The sequence below is a fragment of the Sus scrofa genome, chromosome 17 (genome assembly GCF_054392235.1).
Source record: "Sus scrofa isolate SSC_HxYL_T2T_F1_AM1 chromosome 17, Sscrofa_HxYL_maternal_Yorkshire_Landrace_v2.0, whole genome shotgun sequence".
In the NCBI taxonomy this organism is placed as follows: Eukaryota; Metazoa; Chordata; class Mammalia; order Artiodactyla; family Suidae; genus Sus; species Sus scrofa.
In genome coordinates this window covers 46947171-46969706 of record NC_139399.1, presented here as the reverse complement: position 1 = coordinate 46969706, position 22536 = coordinate 46947171, and the positions used below count along the sequence as shown (strand labels likewise).

Genomic DNA, 22536 nt, shown 5'->3' with positions numbered 1-22536 from the left:
GATTCGTTAACCACTGCGCCACGACGGGAACTCCCCAGCAGTATGTTTTTAAACTTTAACTCTCACTACTTAGCACCCTCAGCCCATCTTGTTACACACTCCTTTGTGAACAAGGCTCTCTGCACACTTACCAAGATTTCTCCTTGCTCCACGGTGTGGACCTTCATGTAGGCCCCCACTGCAGCCTCCTTGGGGAGATCACCATATTTGGTTTCAATCATGGAACATCCCATCAAATGAGGACACCTGGATCTGAAATGAGGTTAAAAAGAACTCTTTTGTAACACAGCCGGTTCTTATTGTCCTACGTAATCAGCCTCTACTCTACTGCATATTGAGATCACCCTTCCCTTCTCGCAGGTGGTGAGAAAAGTCAAAATCAAGCCCTGGAAGAAACTATCAGGAATTGGAGAGATTGAAGAGGGAGGAGACTTGGGAGAGGGGGAGCAGGACCCCTTTAAACACTGGAAGGCTCTGATGTGGAAGAAGGTATAGATGGTCTCATACACCTGAGCCAGGCCTGATGGGTGAGAAGTCCAGGCTGACTTAAGCTCATTATGAGGCAGGGCTTGCTTTTTTTTTTTTTTTGTCTTTTGTCTTTTGTCTTTTCAGGGCCACACCTGTGGCATATGGAGGTTCCCAGGCTAGGGGTCTAATCGAAGCTACAGCTGCCGGCCTACACCATAGCCACAGCCACGTCAGATCCAAACCATGTCTGCAACCTACAACACAGCCCATGGCAACCTTAACCCACTAAGCATGGGTTAACCCACTAAGCCTTAACCCACTGAGCCTTAACTCACTAAGCTAGGCCAGGGATCAAACCCACAACCTCATGGTTCCTATTCGGAATTGTTTCCACTGTGCCACGACGGGAACTCCAGGAAGGGCTTTCTAAGTCACTGCTGTCTGAAAATGGAACAGACTACTTTGAGAAAGAGCAAGCTCTATGCCTCTGGGGACACAGCAGAGGTTAGGATGCTTCTTGACAAGGAGGCAGAGAAGAGATGGCTTTGTTTGTCTACAAAAACAGGTTTCCCTGGGTGGTCTACAGATTCAGTATTTTCTTCATGTTGGTGTGCTTTCTTTTTACACAGGCAATCCTGTTGTGCTTTCTTTAGTTTCAGGCTAGGTAGAAGGAAAGCTATCTAGGGTATGCTATCCAGATAAAAGGCAGGGAAAAGATTATGTATCAGCTGAGAACACAGCTGAATTCTCCCAGTGTATACATAAGGTAGGCCTCCAGTATCACCCCCCAGGACATGCCAGCATATGTCCTTTATTTCCTACTGTGGGGCCAATCTGTCCCCTTTTTCCTTACTGATTTACAGCAGAGAAACTAAGTCTGTTCCATCTCCACTTTCAGAACTAGGATTGGGATTTCAAGCACTGGATCCCTTGGAAAGAACATAGATCAGAGGAAAAAAACAACAAAACAGGCACGGGGTGCTCATTATGGAGGCAAGAGGGCTGGAAATATTAACAGGCAAAGGATTCCAGTGAAGCAGTATTTGGGGCACCAGGGAGATTGTGACATTGATGTCATTATTAGTATTGTTGTGATATTTTTATTTCCTCTTTAATGGGAGGGGTGTGCAGGTTATGCTGCTCTGGGCCCAGCGCTGAGCTGCCTCTAGGCCACTGCTTGCTGAGTGTCCCTTCCTCTCCAGGACAGGCAAAAGCATGGCCTTCATTGTGCATCCCCCTTGGTCCTTTCATGACAATCGTACCAGACAAGACTCAGCATTTATAAGCTGCTCAGGTTTGAATGGTGGCTCTGCCACTTCCTACCTGCGTGACCTTAAACAAGTAACTTGATCTCTCCCTGTGCCTTCCCTGAGAAAGGACACAGCTGACCGCCTAGCATTGCCCTGTCAGTTGGAGGCAGAGAAGGCAGCTCCAGGACATTAAACCTAGACCTTTCTAGGCTGCCTTCTGCACACGCCCCAACCCTGGGTCAGGCTGTGATTGCTACCTTACTCCCACCCCAGCACCCTTGACATTCTTCCCTATAAATTATATTGCCCATTTTCAACCAGAACACGGACCCTCCTATTTGTCAAGAGCAAAGCTTACTTAATCTTTGACCCCAAGGTCTTTGGGAGGGTATTTCCTGAGGTTTTAATCTTCCTACTGAAGCTGGATCCCTGCTGCTCCTGGGATTTCTGGAGGTGCAGAAGTTTCAGAAAACTAAAGTCCTGTACAGGATACGATCTGATTTGGAATTCCTTAAATCTCTCCACAGGAGACAGATCTGTTAGAGAAAGCATAGGAAGCCACATTAATGGGTGTTTGCAAAATGAGGATTGTGTGGCAGTGCTTGAGAGGTATACCATAGTTTCCTGGCTGGCTAGTCTGAGGCATGGGGGAATTAAGAAAAATAGAAAAGAAAAACACTGTGGCTTCCATATATTGTTCCTCTGAGCCAGGCCCTGAGCTAGAGCCTTTATATCCATTACATCCAGATAAATGTCACCAGACTTATTTAAGAGAGAAAATGAGAAGCAGAGTTTAACACCCAGGAAAGGGCTGAAGCTGGATTTCAACTCAGGTGTTTCTGATACAAAGCTCATGTCTTTCCATTAACAGACCACATTTATCTGGGCTTTCATACTGGGATTGGGGGCAGGGACGGCAATAAAAGATAAATGGATGACCAGACATAGAACCTTGAACAAGTCTCGATCTCCTGGAACCCTCCTAGGACTATTGAAAGAAGTACAGATAAAAGTAAATGTGCTATGGGGAGTTCCCGTCATGGTGCAGTGGTTAACGAATCCAACTAGGAATCATGAGGTTGCGGGTTTGATCCCTGGCCTTGCTCAGTGGGTTAACGATCCAGCGTTTCCATGAGCTGTGGTGTAGGTTGCAGACGCGGCTCGGATCCCGCATTGCTGTGGCTCTGGTGTAGGCCGGCAGCTACAGCTCCGATTAGACCCCTAGCCTGGGAACCTCCATGTGCAGTGGGAGCGGCCCTAGAAAAGGCAAAAAGAGAGGAAAAAAAAAAAAAAAGTATGTGCTATGCTTAGCACAGTGCCCAGAACAAAACAGACCTTCTATGAGTTATTAACAAGATCTTTAAGAGAATATAATTCAGAAATACAATGCTGGGAGTTCCCGTTGTGGCGCAGTGGTTAACGAATCCGACTAGGAACCATGAGGTTGCAGGTTCGGTCCCTGCCCTTGCTCAGTGGGTTAACGATCCGGCGTTGCCCTGAGCTGTGGTGTAGGTTGCAGACGCGGCTCGGATCCCGCGTTGCTGTGGCTCTGGCGTAGGCCAGAGACTACAGCTCCGATTAGACCCCTAGCCTGGGAACCTCCATATGCCGCGGGAGCGGCCCAAGAAATAGCAACAACAACAACGACAAAAAAAAAAAAAAAGAAATACAATGCTGAGTGAAAGGAGCCAGACACAAAATGGTACATACTGTATGATTCCATATACATAAAACCCTAGGAAAGACAAATGTGATCTATAGTGATAGTGATCAGTGGTTGCCTAGCGCCAGGGGTGAAGAATAGGGATTGACTGGGAAGGGGCATGAGGGAACTTTCGGGGGGTGATGGAAATGTTTTATAACTTGATTGTGGTAGTAACAAGAGATATAAACTTGTTAAAATTCACTGAACTACATGTTTTAAGAGTGTGTATTTTATTGCGTGAAAGTTAAACCTTAATTTAACTTGATTTAAAAACAGATCTCCAATGTTAGAATCAACTATTAAAATGAATAGAAATAAACCTAAACTACACAAGGAATACAGTTGGATGAACAGAGCGTATATAAAATAAAAAACCCTGAGAACAACTTATTTGGAAGGCATTTTAGCAATATTTATCAACATTTTAAATGTGCATAGCCAGTACACACTAGACCAATTACTTGATCCAGTAATTCTAAGAATTTGACCAATATGATTTTGTGCACAAGTATGCAAAGATAAACATCCCAGGAAATTCACCACAGTAGGGTAATAGTGAAAAATTGGAAATAACCCAAAATATCTGTATAAGGTAACTGCTTTGATTATGGTATATCCATCCATATAAGAGAATAAAACTAAACTATAAAGAACTATAGGAGTTCCTGTCATGGCTCAGTGGTTAACAAATCTGACTAGGAACCATGAGGTTTCGGGTTAGATCCCTTGCATCGCTCAGCAGGTTAAGGATCTAGCGTTGCCGTGAGCTGTGGTGTAGGTCACAGATGTGGCTCGGATCCCCAATCGCTGTGGCTCTGGAATAGGCCAGCGGCTTACAGCTCCAATTAGACTCCTAGCCTGGGAACCTCCATGTGCCACAAGTGTGGCCCTAGAAAAGACAAAAAGACCAAAAAAAAAAAAAAAAAAAAAAAAAAAAAAAAAAACTATATATCTAGATTTCTGCTTCCAGCCAAAGAGTAACAGGGACTAGAGTTACTCTCCCACCTGAAACTTAAAAAATACTGGGCTAAATACATGGGGGAAAAAGGGTTTTCAAGATATTGGGCATCATCAGGTTATGAAGAACAATTATCCTTGAAAGACAGAAAACAAATGGGGTGAGCCCTACTATTGTCCCAGCCAACCATCTGGAGGCTTTCTGGGTAACAGGGCAGGAAAGGGAAACTTAGGAGGAGGCCAGCCATCTCTCCAAATTAATGAGACAGAATTGAGAGTCCAAGGAGGACAAGGCAGCTGGAGTTCACAGAGCAGAATGGAGAGAGCTGCACAAAGAACTCTGAAGATCTCCTGAGGGTCCCTTTCAGTCTTGACCAAGTATTAAGCAGCACACATACAATGCTAGGAAAGCACCAGTGGCAGGCAGCCTCTAACATGGCCCTCAACGATCCCCACCCCTGAGGGCCACACATCTGTGTACCATCCTCCTACTAAGTGTGGGGTGGATTTGATTCTAATGAATAGGATACAGCAGAAGTGATGGGATGTCACTTCTGAGATTAGGTTTAGAAGATTGTGACTTCCACCTTGGGTACACTCTGTGTTGCTCTCTCTCACTCTTGGGGAAGCAAGATGCCATGTCATAAAACATCCCCCTGGAGACACCCACAAGGTGAGGGACTAAGGTTTGCAAAGAGCCAGGAAATGTGATAAGAACTCTCAACTGAGGAGTTCCCATCATGGCTCAGTGGTTAACGAATCCAACTGGAAACCATGAGGTTGCAGGTTTGATCCCTGGCCTCGCTCAGTGGGTTAAGGATCAGGCATTGCTGTGAGCTGTGGTGTAGGCCGCAGATGCGGCTGGGATCCCACGTTGCTGTGGCTGTGCCGTAGGCCGGCTACAGCTCCAATTATACCCCTAGCCTGGGAACCTCCATATACCACAAGTGCAGCCTTAGAAAAGACAAAAAAAAAGAATTGTCAACTGAATTTTCAGATAAGACCACAATCCTGGCAGAAAGCTGCTGCAACTTCATGAGAGAAATTGAGCTAAGCCATGCTCAAATTTCTGACCCACAGAAACAGGGATAAGTATTGTTTTAAGTCACTAAGTTTGGGGATAATTTGTTACACAGTAATAGACACCAAAATACTACCCAAGACTGAGGAAAAAACCACTGAAAATGTTTAGAGGGATAAATAATCAAAATTCACACAGGACCAGAAATAGTTGCTATTTCCAATAGCTATAACAGAAAGCCTCACATGTCTTGGGCACTGTGGAATATTCAGAATGGTTTTGAATCATAAAAGGGGCAAAATTAGCTCTAGATTAAACACTGCTCTGTTTGCACCTACCAAAGCCTAAATGCTAGTCTTCAAAAGATCAAAATATTTCCAAATATCTTACCTACATCCTAGAACAAATCTCAGAAATACATACAGGAATTTTTAAATAATCAGCACCCCAAATTCAGTTTCTAGCATTCTGTGCAAAACTACCAACCATGCAAAGAAGTAGGAAAATATGAACCATATAAAAAAAAAAAACAAGATAAAACTGACCCAGAAAAGACACAGATGACAAAATTAATATATAAGGATAGTAAAAGAGTTATTATAATTTATTCCAAGGAGAAAAATTTGTGTATACTAAGCAAAGACATGGAAATTATTTTTAAAAATAAAACTTCTAGATATGAAAACTGCAGGGTATAAAATGAAAAATACACTGGATGGGATTAATAGCAAATTAGACAACGCACAAGAAAGACTACTGGCCTTAAAGACACAGCAATAAAAATTATCCAAAATGACAGAAAAAAGACACACAAAAAATTAGTAGAGCATCAGTGAAACAACTTTAAGCAGTCCAATATACATGTGATTGGAGTCCCCAAAGTGGAGGAGAAACAAGATAAAAAAAACTTTGGGAGTTCCTGTCGTGGCACAGTGGTTAACGAATCCGACTAGGAACCATGAGGTTGCGGGTTCGGTCCCTGGCCTTGCTCAGTGGGTTAACGATCTGGCGTTGCTGTGAGCTATGATGTAGGTTGCAGATGCGGCTCGGATCCCGAGTTGCTGTGGCTCTGGCGTAGGCCAGTGGCTACAGCTCCGACTTGACCCCTAGCCTGGGAACCTCCATATGCCGCGGGAGCGGCCCAAAGAAATAGCAAAAAAAAAAAAAAAAAAAAAAAAAAAAAAACCTTTGAAAAGGAGTTCCCATTGTGGCTCAGCAGTAAGGAACGCAACTAGTATCCTTGAGGACCTGGGTTTGATCCCTGGCCTTCTTCAGTTGGCTAAGGATCTGGCACTGCCATGAGCTGTGGTGTGGATCAAAGACGAGGCTCTCATCCTGTGTTGCCCTGGCCGCCGGCAGCTGTAGCTCTGATTCGACCCCTAGCCTGGGAACTTTCATATGCCATGGGTGCAGCCCTAAAAAGACCAAAAAAAAAAAAAAAAAAATTTAAGTTGTGGCCCAAAAATCCCAAATCTGATGAAAATTATAAACATAGAAATCCAAAAAACTAAGTGAACCCAAACACAGAAACATGAAGAAAATTTTGCCAAGGCATAATGTAATCAAATTGCTTAAAACTACTGATGAAAAGAAAGTATTTAAGCAGGGCAGGGCACTTGTGATCATTTTACAATCTATAAAAATATCAAATCACTATTTTTTACACTAGGAACTAACGTGGTGTTGTGGGTCATTTTATACTTCAAAAATTAACTCACAGAAAACGTGATCAGATTTGTGGTCACCAGAGGAGGGGGAACTGAATGCAAGGTCAAAAGGTACAAACATCCAGTTATAAGTACTAAGTAATAGGGATGTAATGCATAATGTGATTAATATAATTAACACTGCTGTATGTTATATATGAAAGCTGTTATGAGAGTAAATCCTAAGAGTTCTTATCACAAGAAAAAATTGTTCTTTTATTTTTCTATCTATATGAGATATTCATTAAACTTATTGTGGCAATCATTCTATGATGTATATAAGTCAAATCATCACTCTGTACACCTTAAACTTGAACTGTGTTGTACACACAATTACATTTCAATAAAACTGGAAGAAAAAAAAAAACAGCCAGAGCAAAAAGGCATATTATGTACAAAGGATATACAAAGTTATGCAAAGAGATTACACAAGATAAGAATGTTGCAGACTTCTTATTGAAAACAATGCAAGCCAGAAGACAGACTTTAATGCAAACCTTTAAAGTATTAAGGGGGGAAAAAACTATTAACCTTGAATTCTACACCCAGCAAAAAATTTCTTTAAAAAATGAAGACAAGGAGTTCCCATCATGGCCTAGTGGTTAACGAATTCGACTAGGAACCATGAAGTTGCAGGTTTGATCCCTGGCCTCACTCAGTGGGTTGGGGATCTGGCATTGCTGTGAGCTGTGGTGTAGGTCACAGACGCGGCTTGGATCCCGAGTTGCTGTGGCTCTGGCGTAGGCCGGTGGCTGCAGCTCTGATTGGACCCCTAGCCTGGGAACCTCCATATGCCGCGGGAGCGGCCCAAGAAATAGCAAAAAAAAAAAAAAAAAAAAAAAAAAAAGACAAGACCAATAGCACAAAATCTGAGAGGGGAGAAATGAAAGTATACCATTGAAAGGTTCTGATTCTATATGTGAAATGGCATGATATCACTTGAAGGTAGACTGTGATAAGGTAAAGATATATACAACAAACCATAAAGCAACCACTGAAATACTATGACAAAGAGTTATAGTTAACAAGCCAACAAAAACAACAAAAGGAATCATACAAAATAATCCAAAGGAAGGCAGGGAGGAAAAGAATGTATTTAATACCACTGGTATTTTAAATGTGCTTAAAAATGGTGAACAGTAAATTCTACGTTGTGTGTATTCTGCCACAATTAAAAAAACCTGGGGAGGAAACGTGTGGGATGTAGATTTTTCTCTGGTGGATTGGCAATGGAAAAGAGGGAAAAAAAGAATTGACATGAGAACAGAAGTGAAATTTATTGCACACCTTCCCGGGTCCTGTGCACACATGATCTCACTCAGCCCTCCTAGTAACTAGTGTGACAAAGACAGTGGGTATCTATTATATACGAATGTATCTAGGTAGTGTTCTAAGAGCGTTATAGATTCATTTGCCTAATTTTATAACAAGCCTATGAGGTAGGGACCCTAAGTCACATTTTACAGACTCTGAGGGCATTGCTGTGCAAGGACACAGAGTCACTTCCCAGGATCCACACAGCTGGTAAGAGAAGGACCCTGGATTCACAAGTTTAGCCCCAGGGCCTATGCTCTTAACCACAACACACAGCAACAAATCCCAAGACACCAGGCCCAGAGGCCTGAGTATTCACCAAAGTCACCCAGCACATCAGCGGGATTCACATCTGGCTCTGTGAAGCTCCAAGCCCTTTTTTCCCACCCATCTCCCTGGGAGAACCTGAACTAAAGGGGAAAGGCTAAAAAGGGGCCACAGAGATGGGTAGGAGCCTCCCTTCGCAGGGCTGCGTGGACTGGGTTTCCACAGCTGGAAGAAGAAGTGATCAAACCAAACATTGTGCCAGGCCTTTTTGGCTCTAGATTTCTAAGATTTTGGGGACTGGGCACTGGGAACCCCCAGGACCAGGCGTCCCCTGCCGGCTGCCAGTTATGGGCTTACCCTTGAGACGGGAGTTTAGAGGTCTGTCCTCTATTAGCTGCAGGTGCTGCCAGACCCACTTGTGGTAGAAGGGCGAGGTCCCAAGGTCTATCAGCCGCAGGACTTCACAGCTGCCCTGGACATCAAGGGACACAAGCAGAAGGGTTAACCTCAGCTCCAGGCCGGCCAAGCTTTGAAGATAAGCTCTCTTTTGTTTTACTTGCTTAATGCAAGTAGTTTCAGGTGCCTTTTAAGAATGAAAATGTTATTTACTCATCATAAAAAATTCAAATAGCTAGAGGCATGAGAAATTAAAAAAAAAACACCATTAAGGACATTATGGGGACAATTGGTTAATTGATTATGGACTATAGATACATTATACATTTATTAATGTTAAATTCCTAGATTTTGATAATTATTCTGTGGTTAATTTCTGATCTTAGAAAATAATCACAAGTATATAGGGGTAAATAAGGATGATGAATGATACTTAACTCAAATGATTCAGGTAGGAAAAATATATATATTAAAGCAAATGTGGCAAAATATTAACAGTTGTTGAATCCAGGTTAGAGTTATACAGGAGTCCTTTGTACTGTTCTTGCAACTTTTCCATAAACTTTAAATCATTCCAAAATTAAAGGTTTAAAAAAGAAGAGAAAGTTAAAATTATGTTAATCCTAATATTCAGAGATAACAAGTGTAATTTTTTGGTGAATATTATTTCAAACTTTCTTCTCTAAGCATGTAAGATGTATAAATGCAATTTTTTATAAATGAGTCCTTTTATGTAAAATAGACCTTGTAGCCTTTTTTAAAGCTCAATAATATATCAAGGATATCTTTTTTTTTTTGACAATAACGCTTTGCTAAAATTATTTATTTTCAAGGATATCTTTTTATGCCAAGCAATATGGTCCTATGTAATGTGTTTTTTGGGGAGGGGGCATGACCGCAGCATGCAAAAGTTCCCAGGACAGGGATCGAACTCGTGTCACAGCAGTGGCCCAAGCCACAGCAGTAACCAGAGCCACAGCAGTGACAACGCCAGATCCTTAACCATGCTGAGCCACCAAGGAACTCCTGTAATTGTTTTTAATGATTACGTATCATTCTATGTATGCCGTAATTTATATAAAATGAAAAATAATATTCAGTTGAGCAAAAGTCAGACACAAAGAACACATATGATTCCATTTACATGAAGTTAAAAAATAAGCAAAAGTAAACTCTGGTGACGGAAGTTAAAAGAGTGGTTACCTGGGGTGGTGGGGGGATTTTGTCTGGGAAAAGCTGTAAGGGAGCCTTCTGAGATGCCGAAAATGTTCTCTATCTTGATTTAGGTGATGCTTACACAAGGGTATACAGATGTAAAATTCATCAAGCCATAAAGTTTAGATTTGAGGTCTTAACTACATATACATTATACCTCAAGAAGACATTTTTGAAGATTACTATTTGTTTCTAATTTGCCAGTATTGTATATAATTCTGATTTTGTTCAGGACAGCAAAATCCTCATTTAAAAAAACTCATCACCTTCCCAAAGTCGTCTACAGTGGGGCTGGCAGTGAGTGACCCAATTCTGGCTAATGAGCTATAATTGGAAGACCGATGGATGGAGCTCCCAGGAAAGCGATGGTTATCCTTCCCCCTATCCTCTGCCTGAAACTCAGATGTAATGGCTGGAGATGGAAGAGCCATATTGTGACCATTAGGATGAAAGCCATAAAGTGTGGATGATGAAGGAAGAAGCTAGAAAAGGCCTAGGTTCTTGATGACTTCCTCGGATAGCTGTTCTAGCCCTGGATTGCTTAATTCTAGACTATTTATGTGACCCGCAGTGGACAGCAACTTTAACTGATAATCTTGTACATATATCTCAATGCCCATAGTTGTCATTAAGGCAGTTCATACGTACTCGAGTTCTCCTCCCAGATACATGGCAGGATAGAACTTTTCTACCCTTTAACTAGGCATGGCCTTGTTACTGCTTTGGCCAATTTCCTTAGCAAAGTGACTTGTGATATTCTGGGTAGAAACTTTAAAAGCCAGTACTTGATTCTCAGTATTATCTTCTTCTATTCTACTGATCATGGAATCATGGGTCAAAAGTCGCTCTTGTCTCCATGTGACCTGGGTCCCTGAGTGACCATAAGGAGGAAGGCCTCCTGTTGACCTGCTATGACCAGGTAATAGGAGGAAGGAACAAACCTTTGTTAATCCACTGAAATTTGAGGATTTTTTAAAAAATAATTACAGCATAATTTATTTTGTCCTAAAATAATACTTATGTTTAACTATCTCCTTGGGCTGCATTCCTAAAGGTATTATGCATGCTTTAAACTTTGATACACATTTGCCAAAGAGCCCTCCAAAAAAGTTATATTGGTTTACACTCTCTTCAATAGTGTGCAAGAAAACCTATTGTGATACATTTTTATAGTATACTGACAACTGAGTTTTCACAATCCTTTTAATCTTTCCTAAACTGAGAGGCAAGAAAGATATGCCATTTTTCTTATGTATTTCATATCTTTATAAAATCTTAACCTTTTTAGTAAGAACTCTAAGAGACATTATAAGGTGTTAAGGTTCAAGACAAATTACTGTTGAAGAAGAAGAATAGATCAAACATTTAATAAGCCCTTATTATATTCCAGGCATTGTGCTAGGAGCTTTATTCAACATTCATTCAACAAACATTTATCCACCAGGAACTGCAGGTACTAGAGAAACACACATGAGCAGTTTTCTCTGGAAAGACTCTCATGGGTCTTTAATTGCATCTGTATCTGTGGAGAAAAACAATTTCACCATGTGTTCCCAAATGATAAACTGTTCAAAGTGAGTTGATTGTGGGCATTAATTATGTTTGCTGTGCCAGTGGAAATCATGTTCTCCAACCTTCCCAGGTCCCAAGGACACCCAGCCACCGGCTGCTGATTTCTCCCTCTGGTGACAATATGAGTAAACTACAGGAGATGGGACAACTGTTTTTAGCAGATGAACGTTCAAGCAGTTGGCCAGGTGGGAAATAAAAATGGGAAAAAAGAGCAGTCCCTTCAAGAGGCAGCAGATGCTCTTCAACTCCAGCCAGAGGGACCATACCAGAATACAGCCTGGTCTTCTGAATATTCAAAAGAAGGCAGAAGTCAGAATTTTTATGTAGAATCCTCGCATTAATGATTAAACAGAGTTTTAACAAAACACTGTAAGGGATAAACCAACTCATCTGCTAGCCAGGAGGCCCTCTACCTGCTGTCACTTTGTGACGTCTGTGTTATTTTTCTCAGGTGAAGCTCAAACATTAAAAATCATATGTGATGCTCTATCAAATGCACATTTCCAGAGTTAATGAAGCAGAATCTCTGGGTGAGGCAGGAATATGCCTTTTTAAGAAGCACTTAGGTGTTCTTTATGCTTATCAAAATTTGAAAACTCTCCCCTTAGGTCAGGGGTCTTCCAACTTTAGTGCACATCAATCAGAATCACCTGGAAGCAGATGTCAGTGTTGTCAGAAAACAGATTACTGAGCCCCTCCTCCCAGAGTTTTGGGTTTAATAGCTCTTGGGTGGGTGTGAAATCTGCTTTTTTTCTTTAGGGCCACACCTGAGGTATATGGAGGTTCCTGGACTATGGGTCGAATAGGAGCTGCGGCTGATGGCCTACGCCACAGCTATAGCAAAGGGGGATCCAAGCCACATCTGCAACCTACACCACAGCTCACAGCAACACCGATCCTTAACCCACTGAGCAGGGCTAGGGATCAAACCCTCATCCTCATGGATGCTAGTTGGGTTGGTTACTGCTGAGCCACAATGGGAACTCAGGAATCTGCATTTTTAGTGAGTTCCCAGGTGATACTGATGCAGCTAGTCCAGTGATAACACTTTGAGAACGAATGGATTAAGAGTTGACTGAGTTGAGTAAGTTATGTACCAAACTTATCCTCACAGACTTTATGAAGTAAGTATATGTTTGGTTTCTTTCTTTTTTCTCTTTTTAGGGCTGCACCTGAGGCATATGGAAGTTCCCAGGCTAGGGGTCGAATTGGAGCTGCAGCTGCTGACCTATGCCACAGCCACAGCAACGTGGGATCTGAGCTGAGTCTGTGACCTACACCACAGCTCGTGGCAACAGTAGATCCTTAACCCCCTGAGCAAGGCCAGGGATCAAACCCAAATCCTCATGGATACTAGTCCACAATGGGAACTCCAGTACATAGTTTAACAGATGAAGAAAGGAAGGCTAAACTGGATTTAGAACTTTCTGCTGGTCAAGAAGTAATCATCACTAACGGGAGTCTGGAACTTATACCACTATCTCACAATCTTTCCTGGTTATATACTATCAAAAAAGCTTAGAGTTAAGTTTGGGGACACATGGCATTCTTGGCTTTGGAGGTGATCACCCCAAAATTTTAGGCGAGAGGAGGCAAATATCTTGGACGAAAAGGAATAGCAAATTATTTAGGTTGGACTTCAGGGCTCTCCACTACCAGTTCCTCTTCGAGGCTCTCTCCCACCTCTCCTCACATGACCATCAGGATTCTCTAAACTTATCAGACTATTCCCCTCCAGTGGCAAGGACCTCACCCTCATCCCCAGGCCCCTCTGGGTCAGATCCTGTGCATCCAACCCCCTTTCAGCGTCCGTGTGTAGAGGCTGGAAGCCACACACCACATTTCCCAAGCTCCCTTGAGGCTAAGGCCCTGGATATGTTTTGGGTTCCGCCCATCCAGTGCACCTGGGCAAGGCTTGGCTTTGGAACTGCCGGACATCCACTTAGTGGAGAAAGTTGTTAGAGAGGTGGCTTCCTGAACCTGGCAAGAGCAGCAGCACCTGTGTCAGTCCAGTTCTGGACTCTGGAGTCGTTTGGAAGTCATTTTCGGCCTAGAACCTGTTTCTTCAGATCTCCTCCTCATCAGTAAATCTGCTAGCCATTTAACATCCTGCAGTAAATCCCTTCCTGCTTACATTAGCTAGATTTGACTGTTCTCCAGGACTGAACCCAGAATAACAACACAAACACACTGGCTGCTGAAACAACCAGCCCTTGAGTAACATGAATGTACATCTATACATTTCACTGTTATGAAGGATGTGCTACACACAATTTATAAATAAAATATACCACGCTCTTATTGGAAATTCCATATAGCCAATCGATCCTCACAGAATCTTTTTGTTGACTTTGAACTCTTTTATCTATGGCCGGTCTGTAATCACAATTCAACCAACATTTGACAAATGAAGTTGCATCCCAATCCACTCTTTTCCCAATAAATTTAATATTATTAAATCTGATTTGTAACCTACTGGTAAACTGTTTCTCACACTCACATAAATTATATTCATTAAATTTAAACCTCTTTTAGCTTTAACACTATCTTTATTGGAACTCCACCTGTTCATCAATGATATAACTTCTATGATGAATCTATGATGAATCATTTTATTAAATTTTTATTATAGTTTATTTACAATGTTCTGTCAATTTCTGCTATACAGCAAAATGACCCAGTAATACACATATATACATTCTTTTTCTCACATTATCTTCTATCATGTTCTATCACAGTGATTAGATATAGTTTCCTGTGCTATAGAGCAGGACCTCATTGCTTATCCATTCTAAATGTAATAGTTTGCATATGATGACCCATTTTTAAGTACTGGAAAAAATTTCTTTAATTTTCTTCTCTCTACAATGTAAGGGCTACAGACCCAGCTCACTTTTATGTTTTTTGGGTTTTTTTTTTTTTTTTTGTCTTTTCTAGGGCCACACCCATGGCATATGGAGGTTCCCAGGCTAGGGGTCTATCGGAACCATAGCTGCTGGCCTACACCACAGCCACAACAGCACAGGATCCGAGCTATGTCTGCAACCTACACCACAGCTCACAGCAACGCCGGATCCTTAACCCACTGAGAAAGGCCAGGGATCGAACTTGCAACCTCATGGTTCCTAGCCAGATTCGTTAACCCACTGAGCCACGATGGGAACTCCTTATGTTTTTGTGGGTTTTTTGGGCCAGCCCACTTTTAAATTTAATCTGCTTTATAAACATTTTCTCCATAGCTTTCCTAAAACATCAGCAAAGCCAGCAAAGCCAGCAAAGCCATAAATCAAGTGTCTGCCTATCTCCATTGTGTATATACTCCCACCAAGGTTGATTTTAAGCTATCAACGAGAAGTCACTGAATGTGGAATTGAGAAGAGATCTGCACAGTGGTATAGATATCTGCCATATAGATATATGAGATAAAAGTAACCTCAAGAGCATAAACAACAAGAGTTCCCTGGTGGCTCAGTGAGTTAAATGATGTCACAGCTGGGGCTTGCATTTGATCCCTGGCTGGGGAATCTCTGCATACCATAGGCACGGCCAGAAAGAAAAAAAAAAAAGAGAGCACAGATAACAGTAAAATGCAATAACTTCACTAGGAAATGTTTTTCATTATTACCCTTGTTTTGAATATAATACATTGAATTTTAATTTCATGTAATTTAATTTTTTTTTTTTTTTTGCTTTTTTTTGGGGGAAGGGAGGCCTCACAGGTGGCATGTGGAAGTTCCCAGGCTAGGGGTCTAATCGGAGGTACAGCCACCAGCCTATGCCACAACCACAGCAATGGGATCTGAGCCACATCTGTGACCTACACCATAGCCTGCAGCAACTCTGGGTCCTTAATCCACTGAGCAGGGCCAGGGATTGAACCCATATCCTCAATGGATAATAGTCGGGTTCATTTCTGCTGAGCCACAGTGGGAAGTCCCATATAATTTAATTTTTTTTCTTTTTCTTTTTTTGCCTTTTCTAGGACTGCTCCTGTGGCATATGGAGGTTCCCAGGCTAGGGGTCTAATCAGAGCCACAGCCTCCAGCCTATGCCAGAGCCACAGCAACGCAGGATCCGAGCCGTGTCTGCAACCCACACCACAGCTCATGGCAACGCTGGATCCTTAACCCACTGAGCAAGGCCAGGGATCGAACCCACAACATCATGGTTCCTAGTCGGATTTGTTTCCGCTGTGCCATGATGGGAACTCCCCATATAATTTAATTTTTAATAATTATTATGTCTTGCAAGATTCCTGAAAACTTAACAATCAGCTCTTGCAGGCCAGGAAGAGCCAGCTCCAATATGCAGCTTATATTGCCCCCTACTTTTGTGTAAGAGTCCAATAGTTGAAGACTCATCTCCCACTTTACCTCCTTCAGGAAGCCTTCCTTAAAGCCTTCAGCCTTTGGAGAGTTCCCCATCCTGAAATCTTATAATGCACAAAGTTTGCACTCATCATTTGGTAGTTGGCATTGACAACTTTGTCTATGTTCAGAATCTAGTGGAGAAGATATATATAGAGAGAGATCCAGTCTTTTCCATCTTTGTATCCCTCCAGAGCATGAACCAATGAATCAAGACTTTGGTAAAAACTTTGCAAGTACCTGTGGTGGCTTAACATGTAAGCAACAGGTATATGAGAGGTACTAAAAGTGCGGGGGCAGAATTCTGGCTCTGCCACTTACTAGCTGGGTAGCTTTTCTTAAGGAATCTTAGCTTCAACTTCCTCATCTGTAAACTTGGAATAATAATATCTTCTTGGTAGAGCTATGGTGAAGGTTTATGGTAGAATGGTAGGGAATAATGATGCTAGTAGAACTCCTAGCATATCAGTGAAGAGCCTCAAAAAAAAAAATTGTGGCTCTTATGAGGATGATGATTAACTACTTAGAGTTTGAGCAGAGTCACCAGTTGACAGAAAGGTCAACTCAAATCCCAAGTCCCAGCACCTGGGAAGAAGAGCTTTGGAGCTGCCCCTCATCAGCTGTATGACCCTGGACAAGAGACTTACCCTTCCTTTCCACTTCTGTCAAATGGGGATAATGACAATACCAACCTTCTTTTGGTATACAGTAAGCACTCAATAAAAGTTAGATTTTCTCTTCATCATCAACCAACAGAGAAGTTGGCAAAGGACATAAAGCAATACATAAAACACAAAATTCAGATAGTAAAAACATGATTAATCTCACAGTAATCAGAAAAAATATAATTTAAATCACCAATAAGGTAGTAATTGCTACCTATTAAATTAAAAACCTTAAAAAAATTTATAGCCACACTTGCAACATATGGAAGTTCTCTGGGCCAGGGATTGAATCTGAACCCCAGCTGCAACCTACACTGCAGCTGTGGTAACATGAGATCCTTCAACCCACCATGCCTGGCTAGGGATCAAACCTGAACCTCTGTAGAAACCCAAGCAGCTGCAGTCAGATTCTTAAATCTACTATGCCACAGTGGCAACTCCAAATTAAAAAACTTTTGAAAGAATGATTGGTAGAGGTTGGTGGCACTAGCAAAGTTGTACTTTGCTGGAAGCTATAGAAAGTGGATCCCTCCTTTTGGAAAGCAATTTGTTCCAAGAGTCATAAAACAGTGATTCCAAGCAATTCCACTTTTGAAAATCTATTCTGAGGTGATGAGCTCATTTTTTCCTCTTTCTGGAAAGTTATAATGTGGTTGTATCACTTTTACAATTTAAACATTATAATTGTTTAAAGTGACTTGACATCATTAAAATTCAAGAGCCAAGTGCATAATTTAAACATGTATCTCTGTGTAAATAAAGTTTATGAGCTCAAGGAGTGGGTACTCTCCCCCCTATACCACCAGCCCTTTTTCTAATATAATAGCTATATATGGTAAAATTCACAGCAACCCTCTAAGGGAGGAAGGCCAAAGTGTGTCCTTTGCATTTTTAAACTAGGACATGGGTGCTCAGAAAAGGACCTGCTATAGACCAGGGCTCAGCCCCATCATCATTAGATTAAGTACCCTCTTCCCAGCTTCGCCACCCTCTACCCTAGACCTCTCACCTTACAGACAAACATGATGAAGGACGATTCTACAAAGTCCTTTGAGATCAGCTGCCCATAGGAGAACTTTTCTACCTTCCCCAGCATTACGAGCTTCCAGAGCTTATCATCAGACCAGGAGTGAAACAGATCCATTTTCCTGAGAGGAAAAAGCCTGTTAGACTTCATTGCCTCTATCACCAAAGGTGTCTCATACTTAGCAATTTCTGGCAAGGGAATATCTTCACCTGCTCTTGCAAATGCCTAAAGTGGAAGATTCCACACACCCTCTGATCGCTAGCCTAACCTGTGGCCAGTCTCCTGTTAACCTGTCATCTTTGCTCCCCTGCCCTCTTCTTAAGGCCCTACCCACCAGCCACTTAATACACCTCAAATACTCCTGGGGTAATCGGAGCTATGCCTCTCTCACTCCCATCCCCCCTCCAGGAGCTTCTCCTGGCTGAATCCCCCCTCCATTTCAAGGAACATTACACTCAAGAGTTTCTCACACTTCAGCTCACTGGCTGTTCTGCCCCCAGCCTAATTGTCCTGGCCCTACCTGTGGTTTTGGCAGCTCATTCCAACCCCTGTCTCCTCCAGTCTATTGACTTCAAACACTCAGTCCTGGCCTGGGAATGGGGGAAGTCGGGATGCTCCTCTTTTTGCTATTTGTGCCCTGTGGTAGAAGGTAGCAATCCCGTGGTGACCACCCCTGCCCCTGCCCTTGAACCTCATACACCACCAGTCATACGAGGCTCCATGCACAGGGCTGCTAACAATTGTCTTAAATCTTCTCATATTCAACAGATTATGAGCTCAGGACTCAGGTGACTCAGACCCTCAGAGAAGGGGGTCACTGAGTTCTGTCCAGGGCATCAAAGGGGGAACAGGGTTAGTGCCATGTCCAAGGAGGAGAAGGACCTGGAGGCACAGGAGGGAAAGCAGGGTCACCACAGAATGAGTGTCTACTGTGCCCAGACTAGGTCACACACTTCCCACGATCATCTCATTTGATCCTTAAAATTACATCAGAACAGAATCACTGTCCCCATTTTACAGGGCAGGAGACTGAAGCCCAGAGAAGTGACCTATCTAGGGTCCCATGGCTGATAAGCCTAAGAGCTGCAATTAGAACACAGCTCTTAGGCTGTGTAAAAAAAAATGAACAGCCCCTCCTTCTGGTCTGAGACCCCCCAGCCCTTTTCGGGCTGCAGCCCCTTCATGTAGACTGCTTTCTCTCAGCTCTAGACCACAGGGGCCAGACTTCTTTGTCAACACACTTCTCAATGGCCGTGCAATCCTAAACCTTGTATTTTCCATACCAGTGCAGATACGCCACTTGACTTTCACTCTTTTCTTCAAGGTGAGTAACTAATGATAGTTAAATGACCACCTGCAAGTGCCTGGCACTGTGACAACACGAGGATTATGATGGTGAAAAAGGCAGGTCATGGAGTTCCCATTGTGGCTCAGTGGTAATGAACCCAACTAGTACTGTGGACACGGGTTTGACTCCTGGCCTTGCTCAGTGGGTTAAGCACCCAGCATTGCCGTGAGCTGTGGTGTAGGTTGCAGAGGCAACTCAGATCCCATTGCTGTGGCTGTGGTGTAGGTCGGCAGCCACAGTTCCTATTCAACCCCTAGCCTGGGAACTCCCATATGTCATGGGTGCAGCCCCAAAAAGACAAAAAAAAAAAAGGCAGGTCTGCCCTTGCCACCATACCACTTCCTGTCTGATGGTATAAAAAAACTATAAAGAAAGTATTGTATGATCAAGAATTCCAGTTTGGATGGAACTTAAGGAAACACAGGGTGTGACAGAAGCATTGAGGGGGGCATCCTCTCTCTTCTGGGGTATGGGAAGGTGGCCCTGGTTAGTGAGGTGGGATGGTGAGGTCCAGGGATTTCTGAATCAGACATTATGGACACATCACCATCCTGAGCCTTGGTTCCCTCACCATAAACTGGGGAGAATAAGAGAAACAACACTATGGGATTGAATGTGAGATTAGAGAAAATGGGTGGTACAAAGTGCTTACTTAGCACCCTGCCTGGCCCAGCAAGTGCTCAGTGCATGTTAGCTATTCTGTTGTTACTATCTCACAAGGAAGGAATATTTGAGCTTCAACTTGAAGGTAGAGTAGGAGTTTACTAGACAGAGAATGTGGGGGAGAGGTGGGTATGGGAGAGCATTCCAGCAGAGAACAGCACGTAGTGTTTCGCACCGGGCCTAGGACAGAGGCAGCTAATAAATACACAGAGGGAAGATGCTGGCTCGTGGAATTACCTAAAAAATTCAAACCGATGCTTAGCATCCTTTTTAACTTCTTCATCCAGTTTATTAGCAAGGAAATCCTCTCTGTCAACAACCAAGAACTCTGTTTCTTCCATACAGACCACGGTGGCCCTCCTCACTGAAGATGTTAGAAGGCCCATTTCCTGTTGGGTGGACAGGAGCAAAGGCATGTGAGAGGCCATCTCCAGCTTTCTGTCCACAGCCTTGAACACCTCTTCCTGGCTTCCACCTACTCCCGGAAATCTCTCATCCCCAGACTGCAGGTTCCCTGGCCCGTTCTGTGCCCATTCACTCACCTCTTCTGTGGGTCTACTCCTCTCCCTCTTAATCTGCTGCTTATGGAGAAAGAGGCCACAGACTTGACCAAAGCAGAGAGAAGTAGCTGGAAAGGCTTTGCTGAGGAGTTGCCACATCTCTAAGGGGTTACATAGGCAACATACTCCTTAAACATCACGGATGAGGTGGTCAGACTTGGACATCACAGGGTTTATCTCAGTTGGTGTCTGACAGGTAAGAGCACTGGAACCCACAACAGGGCAGTGGCTTATACTGAGTGAAGGCAGGACTGGGTCTGGCCTAGAGGTTCTAGCAGGAGTCCTGTCACACCCCTAATCCCAGCCAGGAAGACAGACCCCTCCCCCATGCTTACCCCAAAACAGTTGCCCTTTTGCAGCAACGTTGGGTGGGGGTCCAGGAAGGCACTGCTGCCATCCTCGTCCTCGGTCACTGCGACCATGCCCAGGTAGATAAAATAAAAACTTGTGCCCCTTTGGCCCTTCTTGACGATCACACGCCTACGACCAAACCTGGGAAAAGATCATAGCTGATTGATATGGTAGCAAGACAGAGCCTGGTCCACAGTGGCAGGAGATCTGGACTGGCTGTGCTCTTGCTCTGGAGTATGAAAGCACAGACTGGGACTAGAAGGGAACCTCAGAAGAGCCCAGCCCCAGCCCCATCAAACTTGACCTCTTCACTAACATTTATCCAGTTGCCCGTCTCCATTAGATTGAAGCTTCCAGAGAGCAGAGCCTTTGTTTGCTTAGAATGTAAGTAAATGCTCAATGAATAGTCATTGAATAAATGAATGAACAAATGCTGACAACAGTGGCTGAGTAGCTAAATGATTAAGAGCACTGGCTTGAGAGTCAGACCAGGGTCTGAAACCTGGTTCTGCCCCTAGTTATGTGACACTGGGCCTGCTTCATATCCCCATTCTGAACCACACTTTCTCTTGTCTGTAAAATGCAGATAAGCATGCCTAGAAAGAGAGGGATAAATGGTCTTATTATGTATGATTCCTAATAGCTCACTACCCAACTGGGAACCTTCAGGGCAGAGGTGCCCAAGTTCAAAGCAAACTAACAGTTCTTAAGCTCAGAGAAGGATAGTTTCTGTATTTCAAATGCAAGTTCAAATCTCACTTCTTTTAATATTTATTAATTTTATTCATTCATTCAATAAGTTAGACAAATACAAATTATGTCTATCAGATATAGTAATAAAGGACACAAATTCTGTTCTCAAAATTATGGTTAAGTACAAAAAGCAAATAAAGTGATGTTGTTGTTTGTTTTTTGTCTTTTAAAGGGCCGCACCCACGGCATATGGAGGTTCCCAGGCTAGGGGTTCAACTGGAGCCAAAGCCACTGGCCTACAACACAGTCACAGCAACTCGGGATCCTAGCCTTGTCTTCGACCTACACCACAGCTCAGTGCAACACCAGATCCTTAACCCACTGAGCGAGGGCAGGGATTGAATCTGCATCCTCATGTATACTAGTTGGGTTCGTTAACCACCACAGGAACTCCTTTTTTTTTTGCAAATAAAGTTTAAAAATGCTTTAAGAGGGAGTTCCTATTGTGGCTCAGTGGGTTAAGAACTCAACACAGTGTCTGTGAGGATATGGGTGCGATCTTAAGCCTCGCTCAATGGGTTAAGGATCTGGCATTGCCACAAGCTTCAGCACAGGTCACAGATGTGGCTCAGATCTGACATTGCTGTAACTGTGGCACAGACCTGCAGCTGTAGCTCTGATTCACCCCCTAGCCTGGGAACTTCCATATGCCACAGGCACCGCCATTAAAATAAAAAAAGAAGGAGCTCCCTTCCTGGCTCAGAGGTTAACGAACCCAACTAGGACCCATGAGGATGTGGGTCCGGTCCCTGGCCTTGCTCAGTGGGTTAAGGATCCGGCGTTGAAGAGAGCTGTGGTGCAGGTCACAGATGCAGCTTGGATCTGGCATTGGTGTGGCTATGATGTAGGCTGGCAGCTGCTCGACTCCTAGCCTAGGGATTTCCATATGCTATGGGTGTGGCCTTAAAATAAATAAATAAATAAATTTAAT

At 43.1% G+C, this 22536-nt stretch overlaps 1 protein-coding gene across 11 annotated transcripts in view; it reads right to left on the bottom strand.

Moving 5' to 3' along the window:
* CNBD2 (cyclic nucleotide binding domain containing 2) overlaps positions 1–22536 on the bottom strand; it is a 64392-nt gene that overhangs the window by 15487 nt on the left and 26369 nt on the right. For 8 of the 11 annotated variants that reach the window (XM_021077743.2, XM_085003840.1, XM_085003839.1 and 5 more), the window contains 6 exons: positions 20837–20993; positions 20179–20330; positions 17913–18051; positions 9046–9160; positions 2077–2254; positions 132–252 (listed from right to left, as the gene is read on the bottom strand). In XM_021077743.2, the coding sequence (XP_020933402.1) occupies positions 132–252; positions 2077–2254; positions 9046–9160; positions 17913–18051; positions 20179–20330; positions 20837–20993 (862 nt within the window). The remainder of the gene's footprint in view (positions 1–131; positions 253–2076; positions 2255–9045; positions 9161–17912; positions 18052–20178; positions 20331–20836; positions 20994–22536) is intronic. The other 3 variants (XM_085003842.1, XM_085003845.1, XR_014832273.1) reach the window with 2 other exon arrangements.